The 8,638-nt window shown below is 55.8% G+C and overlaps 3 protein-coding genes across 3 annotated transcripts; 2 read left to right on the forward strand and 1 right to left on the reverse strand.

Annotated features, from left to right (window-relative positions):
* Positions 1-1,436: 1,436 nt before the first annotated feature.
* INS49_011271 (uncharacterized protein) lies at positions 1,437-2,990 on the forward strand (the record flags this gene model as incomplete). Its single annotated transcript, XM_043171990.1, has 1 exon — positions 1,437-2,990. The coding sequence occupies one exon, from the start codon at positions 1,437-1,439 to the stop codon at positions 2,988-2,990; it is 1,554 nt and encodes a 517-aa protein (XP_043023735.1).
* A 165-nt stretch (positions 2,991-3,155) lies between these two features.
* INS49_011272 (uncharacterized protein) lies at positions 3,156-4,506 on the reverse strand (the record flags this gene model as incomplete). Its single annotated transcript, XM_043171991.1, has 2 exons — positions 3,156-4,331; positions 4,402-4,506. 2 exons carry the CDS (start codon positions 4,504-4,506, stop codon positions 3,156-3,158), a joined length of 1,281 nt encoding a protein of 426 aa, XP_043023736.1.
* An 892-nt stretch (positions 4,507-5,398) lies between these two features.
* INS49_011273 (uncharacterized protein) lies at positions 5,399-8,325 on the forward strand (the record flags this gene model as incomplete). The annotated part of the gene is made up of 4 exons (XM_043171992.1): positions 5,399-5,417; positions 5,474-5,631; positions 5,700-8,226; positions 8,282-8,325. The coding sequence occupies 4 exons, from the start codon at positions 5,399-5,401 to the stop codon at positions 8,323-8,325; spliced, it is 2,748 nt and encodes a 915-aa protein (XP_043023737.1).
* Positions 8,326-8,638: the final 313 nt, after the last annotated feature.

The following is an 8,638-nucleotide window of genomic DNA, read 5'->3' on the forward strand; positions in this document are numbered from 1 at the left end:
AAAAGATAGAAATGGAAATTATAAGGAAGATAAAGATAATTTAGGCTTAATATTTTGCTTAAAAGATGAAATATAAGATAATTAATTTATTAAATGTACCTTTTGGAATTATTTATTAGCTATAAGGGCGCCGCTATTTTTTAAAGGGGGTAGATTGTGAGGAAGGAGCATTATATAGATCCCTTATGGGCATTAATAGGTAGTCCTCGGCCCCTTAGCCCTTTGGCATAAACTTAGACAGAACCATAACCAGAAACCAAATACAACCCTCTTATTGCAGAACCCCTTGACACAAGCCTTGCAATGCCGCACCAACCACTCCCTATGCTCACTATCAGCCGTTGACTTACACTCTACACTATACTAAGCAATGATCATTAATCAGCAACCAGGCTGACGGCCTGTCGGCCCTGACAATGCTCATAATACCGCCCTTTTGTTGACATCCCTGCCCCACGTTGCACATGGCACAAGCAGCCTTCCGTCCCCGTGCTGAGTCGATGCAGCATCTTGAGCGCAGCCAAGTTTCCATTGTTACATCCCAGGGCACGTAGGCGGCCTGGATGTAGCCAATCTGCAACCGAACACAGTACTGTATGTACCTAGGAAAATTCCCAGCACCATGTACAGCCAGCTTGACTGCAGTATGGACAGTATAAAAATGTGCGGGCAGCCCCGCCATTGCTGATAAATCAAGTCTTCTGCTTCCTATTCTTATCTCTATGCGTATGCGTGCGGTGACAGCTAAGAAATGCAAATGCCAAGCCGGATCGTTATCAAGGTTTCGGTCCTGCATTCGCTTAGATAAGCCCTGCGAGCATCTGCTGTGAATCCAGAATAGACTAGGCGTCGGTGCTGCAGGCCGGAATGATGAATTCCGCCCCCCCTGGTAAAGACGATGTGATGATTTTTTCAGGAACGGCATAGTGGTCCCACTCTTTAATCTTGGCATTTCAGAGCCCCAGAGCCACTTTAAAAAAACACATCTCGCTCATTTTAAGGAACATAAAGAGTACCGGGTTGGGCCTCAAGTGGTGCTCGGCGGTGCCTACCAGCACCGTCCGTCCTCGCCCCAGCCGGCCCTTTCTTAATTTATAATTATAAGCCCTGGGAGAGTAAATTGAATTGGGAGTCTTTAAGAGGTTTTTGAGATGTTATTTAGAGGCGGGGGGACTAGTGGAAGCGCTAACCAACTCTAGAAGAATCATCACATCGTCTTTACCAGGGGGGGCGGAATTCATCATTCCGGCTGCAGGCTGACTGAACCTTGGCCTTGGCACCCAGGGTTCGCGTCACCCAGAGACCCCACGACGCGTCTCGTCCTACAGGCCATCCATCAACCATCGCATCGTCGTATGACGTGGGTCGGCCGCATCTAATGCCTTTATCACCAGCCTTGCGGTGATGCTCCATGTGGGCTCTTTTCTCGACAAGAAATGGCGCGAATCTCTGTCCCCACCACAGCCCGCCTCCCTTCAACCTTGCGACTCGACGCTTCCAGCTCTACGGTCTTGAAGCATCTCAACCGGTTGAACCGGCCGTCTCTGCTCGCCCTCGTGCTTGACTGGCTCGACGACAACAATGCCGCCATCTGTGCGCCCTTCCTCCGCACTGATGATGACGATGATGATCCCGCCGACCTCTATCCCCCGGTGTCCTCCATCGGCGAACTTCGAGACCTCTACTCCGACATGCAAACCCGCAAAGGCTCGAAGCGCGAAGTCGTCGATCGCATAGTAGAAGGCGACTGGCGCCATGGCCTGACTCTTTACCAAGTCTCAATGGCGGACCTGCAACACCTCTACCAGAACTCAACTTCCCAAAAATGGAGTGCATACCAAGTCATTCCTCTAAAGACACCCACGCCCCAACAGGCTGCAGAAGATGATGGTCCGCCGAAAATCGACACCACGTCCCTGGCTGTGCCGCGATTCCACCCGTCTACGTTCCTGCAGAACCTTCAAGCCCAGGTGCTACCCGATGTGAAGGTGCACTACAGTTTTGACCGCCCTAAGGATATGGCCCTCCTCCTACTGCGCATCTTCATCCTCGATTCGCCGTACAATACTAAGCTAGCGACATCGGCTTCTGATGGTGACGCCAGCCGGACAATATACGTGGCTTTCCCTGACGGCAGCCCATGCATATATATCAGCAAGCCACAGAGCATCGGTCCCGCTGCCAGCAGTGAGACGAAGAGTCTGCACACCCTCGTCATTGAAGGAATACCCAAGGCGTTGTCGCGGCCCAGGCAGAGATATACACTAAAGCCCACGGCCTTGAGCACAAGACATATCCAAGAGCTGCTGCACAGACGAGGACCAGGCAGGACGAACTCGGCTGGTGGTGGCTGGAGTATTTACGCGGACGAGAAGAAGAAAGAGTCACCCTTGGGAACACTGCTCCCCTCGCCGCCGCTCAGCGAGGAGGATGACAGTGGCTCTACGAAGAAGTCGGAGCATGGGCAAGCATCTAAAAATCGAGCTGTTTCTCCCGATACAGAACAGCATGAGCGCAGGGTCAAGCGCGCGAGGCTGGTTGCACGGGCGAGATTTGGCGATTCGGCAAGAATTGACGATGGCAGGGGCGTAGAAAGGGTCGACATTGTGATCGACGACCCGTTCCATGTGAAAACAGATCCTATGCACGATGACGGGGAAGCCCCTGGAGGGGAATCAGATTCTCCACAAAGCCGTCCCAACGACAATTCTGTCCGCAGAAGTACGATGGACGTGGCGTTTAACCGGGCTCGCGAGCAGGACGACGAAGGCGGAGGTAGTGCTGACCTTGACGGCGACGACGAAACGTGGCGTCCGAGTGTCAAACTGACTTTCCATGGGCCACACGTGTTTGCTGGGGTGCGACAGCTCGTCGAGGCTGGTATCATCGATGGGGAAAAGATGCCGGGGTGGCTGACAGGCGAGGAAGGTGTGACCATCGGTGCTGTACGGCATGGCAGAATCAGGGGCCACAGAGGCTCGGGTATGTGATGGCTGCTGCGATAATACCGCGACGGTCGATTGATTATGTGTCATGAGTGTAGTCTACGATAAATCAGCAGACTTACGACTCTAGTCTAGTGCGTATTGACATAGCTACACCATTTGTGGCCACGTCTATCTGCCACATTCTATGCTCGCTCATCGTCCCCTGTTCTACGATTCTTCTATATCGAACACCTTGACCGTATTTCGCCATGCAGCTTCGCATACCTCCTCGACCGAGACTTCCTTGATGCCGGCCACAACTTTGGCCACCCTCTCTATCATGCAAGGTTCGTTGCGGCCCTTGACCATCGCACCCTCGACCCACTTCTCCTTCTTGACCGTCTTGAACCTCTCAATGACCTCTGACTCCTTTTTCTGTGGCTTTTTGGTTGACTGCTGCTTCTTGGGCGGCTGCTTTACCGCTGGGGGCGCCGCCTCCCCGTTCTCCGCGGGAGGAAGGGCCGGCGCTGGTGCCTCAGCCGCGGCCATCTCCTTCTTGTCTATCTCAACAAGGTATTTCCACCCCTCGTGGCTCGGCCGCACCTCACACCACGGCCCGTCCGTCTCGATCATCAGCCTGTCCAGCCGGACGGCGCGGACAACCTCACAGTTCTCCGCGGTCTTGAAGCTACACCCGTTCAGGCCGATGTAGAGGCCCAAGTCCATCAGCTCGCTCATCTCCTCTATGGTGCCCGTGAAGCTGTGCACCACGCCGCCTTTGTCCAGCCTCTCCAGCCTCTCGCCGAACGCGACCTTAAGGCACGCGACGAAGTCGCCATGCGCCGCGCGGCTGTGGAGGAATAGCGGGAGCTGCGGGCTCAGCGAGGCGGCCAGCGAGAGCTGGGCCTGGAACGAGTGCAGCTGCAGCGACCTCGCGCAGTAGTGCAGCCGGTCGTAGTCCAGGCCGAACTCGCCGAAGGCGACGAGCTGCTGCTGCGGCCCCGGGGCCCGGGCGTCCTCGACCAGGCGCCGGAGGTCTGAGATGATGGTCTCGGTCTTCTCGTGGTCGACGGCGAGGTCTTCGTCCAGGATGGGCTTGTCCGGGTCCGGGCCGCAGGCGGGCGTGTGCTCGCCGTCGCCGTCCTCCTCGTGGGAGTATGGGTGCGCCTGGTCGAATATCGAGGAGGAGCACGGGTGGATCCCTGCGGTGCTGTAGACGGTGCCTGGGTAGTCCTTGGCGAGCGCGAGGGCGTCTCTCGAGGTCTTAAAGCTGGACCCCGTGACGATGAGTTTGGTGCAGCCGACCTGCCTGGCTCGGTCTACCAGGCCGCTGAGGTCGTCATCGTGCCTTTGCTTGCCGTTGTAAACGCCCCGGAATATGGGATCGGCGAGGTTGATTCCGATCTGGAGCCGGTCAGGATCTTCGACGCGCATGCACTGCAGACGGCCAGGGGGTTCAAGGGGGGAAACGTACATCTATGTATCTTGGCCGGTAGGCTGAGGCTGCAGTGACGTTTGGAGCTCCGTTCTCGGCGGCTATTGGCGGGGGTTGAGTCGGAGATTGAGATTGAGATGCCATCCTGGAGGATGCACGCACAGAGAAGTGTGCTGTTGGTCTGCTTGTGATTGTGACTGTGGTGAGAATGCTGGTTCGGACTGAGCGGAGTCTGGCTCTTATGGAAAAGGACGTGAGTATGTTCACGGTCATTCCTAAACACAAGCAGCCCATCTGTGACCGAGTTCAAATAAGATACTCCAGCAACAGGCAACAGACCTGGTGTTGACTCACACTCGGGCAAGCCACAGCAACCGTGCCGCTGGGGTGCTGGAGGCATCGTGATGTGTGAGTGATGCCCCGTAGCAGGACACTATCATCAAAACACGTCAGAACCGCGGGTGAGCTGCTAGGCGCGTAAAGTGGTCCGGCCGGTCGGGCTGACGGCTGGCCCCTGCACTTATCAGATCTTGCTGCATACAGCAATACTGGAGCACTGCACATGCTTACTGTACATGGGCAAGGCATCTGTCTCAGTACTCTAGGCCATGTCTGCCCGCATGCTCAGTTTCCCAGGTACCTAGGAAGTGCTGCATGTGGTGACAGGGGCAGCACGAGCCTCTGCGCGTCTCCTTCCAGCCCGCCCACAACAAGACGCGTTTTTGCTGGGCTTGTTAGCAACACGCGCTCTCTCTCCGGAGCACGACTACTTAAAACTTTCCCGGAACCGCGGTGCTTTACTCCCTCTCCCATCTTCACTTCCACAACATCCACCCACTGAACCCCGACTTGCCCTCTGCTTTTCAGTTTACCGGGGCATAGGACCACTCGCAATTGCCTTTGCTGCACAAAGTAAACTTCCCGGTGTCTTCGGTATCTTCTCCATCTCGCCGGACCTGCAGGCCGCCACTGCGGAACGCCTGCCCCTCTCCATTTCCGTACCCCTCTCAAGCAGTCCTCACAACATATCGACGCGATGTTTGTAAGGAAGCGAGGTAAGATGTCCTGGCCTACCCATGCCCACCACTACCGGACACTAATATTCGACCAGATGGACGCCAGGAGCGCGTCCAATTCGACAAGATCACGGCGCGTGTCTCGCGACTGTGCTATGGTCTTGACATGAACCATGTCGACCCTGTCCAGATCACGCAGAAGGTCATCAGTGGTGTCTACGGAGGTGTCACCACCATCCAGCTGGACGATCTTGTCAGTGCCCTTGCCACCCCTACCCGCTTCCCTCACACGTCCATGTGCTGATTTCCATTTGAACCCAGGCCGCCGAGACTGCCGCGTACATGACTGTTACCCACCCCGACTATGCCATCCTCGCTGCGCGCATCGCAGTCTCCAACCTGCACAAGCAGACCAAGAAGCAATGGTCCTCCGTAGTCAGCGATCTCTACCACTATGTCAACCCAAGAAACCGTACACCGTCGCCCATGATCTCCCAAGAGACATACGACTGTGTCATGCGTCACAAGGAGGAGTTCGACTCGGCCATTGTATATGACCGCGACTTCGGCTACCAATACTTCGGCTTCAAGACCCTCGAGCGCTCGTACCTGCTCAAGCTCGACGGTAAAGTTGTCGAGCGGCCACAGCACATGATCATGCGTGTTGCTGTCGGCATCTGGGGTGACGATGTCGAGAGAGTCATCGAGACCTACAACCTGATGTCAAACAAGTTCTTCACCCATGCCTCGCCCACATTATTCAATGCTGGCACTCCCCAGCCACAGCTGTCATCGTGCTTCCTCGTCGACATGAAGGAGGACAGCATTGAGGGCATCTACGACACCCTCAAGACCTGTGCCATGATCTCCAAGATGGCGGGAGGCATCGGTCTGAACGTGCACCGCATCCGTGCCACCGGCTCATATATCGCTGGCACTAATGGTACTTCCAACGGCATCACTCCCATGCTGCGGGTGTTCAACAACACGGCCCGTTATGTCGACCAGGGTGGTAACAAGCGTCCCGGTGCCTTCGCTATCTACCTTGAGCCATGGCACGCTGATGTCTTCGAGTTCCTTGACCTGCGGAAGAACCACGGCAAGGAGGAGATCCGAGCCCGTGATCTTTTCCTTGCTCTCTGGATCCCCGACCTTTTCATGAAGCGGGTCGAGAAGAACGGTGATTGGACCCTCATGTGCCCCAATGAGTGCCCTGGCCTCGCCGACTGCTACGGTGAGGAGTTTGAGGCTCTATACGAGAAGTACGAGAAGGAAGGCCGCGGTCGCAAGACCATGAAGGCCCAGAAGCTGTGGTACGCCATCCTCGAGGCTCAGACCGAGACTGGCAACCCCTTCATGCTGTACAAAGATCACGCAAACCGTAAGAGCAACCAGAAGAACCTGGGTACCATCCGCAGCTCCAACCTTTGCACTGAGATCATCGAGTACTCTGCCCCAGACGAGGTCGCCGTCTGCAACCTGGCCTCCATTGCTCTGCCAGCATACGTCGATTATGACAACAACTGCTACAACTTCCAACAGTTGCATGAGGTCACGCAGGTGGTCGTTCGCAATCTGAACAAGATCATCGATGTCAACCACTATCCGGTCAAGGAGGCCTACAACAGCAACATGCGACACCGACCTATTGGCGTCGGTGTCCAGGGTCTTGCTGATGCATTCCTGGCTCTTCGCATGCCTTTCGACTCCCCCGAGGCCCGTGAGCTGAACCAGCAGATCTTCGAGACCATCTACCATGCTGCTCTTACCGCATCAAGCGATATTGCCAAGGTGGAAGGCCCGTACAAGACATACGAGGGCAGCCCCGTCTCACAGGGCATCCTCCAATTTGACATGTGGAATGTCAAGCCATCTGACCTCTGGGACTGGGAGGCCCTCAAGGACAAGATCAAGGAGACCGGTGTCCGCAACAGCTTATTGCTGGCGCCAATGCCGACTGCATCCACCTCACAGATCCTGGGCAACAACGAGTGCTTCGAGCCATACACCTCGAACATCTACCAGCGACGTGTGCTCGCTGGCGAGTTCCAGGTTGTCAACCCTTGGCTTCTCAGGGACCTGACAGAGCTCGGCTTGTGGTCTGAGGCCATGAAGAACCGTATCATCGCCGAGGATGGTTCCATCCAAAACATTCCCAGCATCCCGGCTGATATCAAGGCTCTGTACAAGACCGTCTGGGAGATCTCTCAGAGGACAATTGTGCAGATGGCTGCTGACCGCGGTGCCTTCATTGACCAGTCTCAGTCACTCAACATCCACATGCGAGAGCCATCCATGGGCAAGATCACCAGCATGCACTTCGCCGGCTGGAAGCTCGGCCTCAAGACCGGCATGTACTACCTCCGCACTCAGGCAGCTGCCGCACCCATCCAGTTCACTGTCGACCAGGAGGCACTCAAGATCCAGGAGCAGACCGGTGCTAAGCACAGCGGTCTGGGCAAGCGTGCGCCTCCAGCGGGCATGTGGCAGCCCTCAGCTAGTAGCTTCGTGCGTCCCATGTATGCGAAGAAGGAGTCGGTCAGCGGCGGTAAGACTGTGAGATCTAACGGAATCCCCACGCCGAGCATCACGCCGCCTCCTTCGACTCCGTCCGTCGACCAAGAGGCAGCGACACGTATCTTGGCATCTCCCTCTAAGCCTAGGACCGTCCCGTTCAAGGCCGATCAAGAGGAGGGCGAGAGCCCCAAGGCTCTGCCCATCGAGCCGGCCGAGAAGCCCGCGGAAGAGGAGCTTCTTGACGGCAAGAAGCCTGACGGCCAGTCCGAGGACAAGGACGGCGACAGCGCCGACCGGGAGCATGACATCTACTCGCAAGCTGTCCTGCAATGTAAGTAGTGGTCGAAAATGTGTAATTCAATCTGCATTGACTAACAACCTCACAGGCAGCATTGACAACCCCGAGTCCTGCGTGATGTGCAGTGGTTAGAGCAATCAACCAGCATCGGGTGGAAGAAATGAGTACGAGTTGATGTTAACGACAGCAAGTCATGAGGATGGGCGTCGTTTTTGCTTTTGGTTTCATTCGGGCATGTGGTTTCCTCATTTCAACGGTGCAAGGGGCGGCGGCATACATAAATCGCTTGCAAGACAATTGGGTAATATTGCGAAGCTGCGTCTCGTTGCACAGCAGCAACGGCAACACAAACACTAGGTACGAGTCGAGCAACGGAAGGTTGCAGTCATGGTGAGGCGTGTGGAAGCTCATCTCTTCATTGAGGTGCCACATGCGAACCCCCTTT

This window comes from Diaporthe citri (genome assembly GCF_014595645.1).
Source record: "Diaporthe citri strain NFHF-8-4 chromosome Unknown scaffold_5, whole genome shotgun sequence".
NCBI lineage: Eukaryota > Fungi > Ascomycota > Sordariomycetes > Diaporthales > Diaporthaceae > Diaporthe > Diaporthe citri.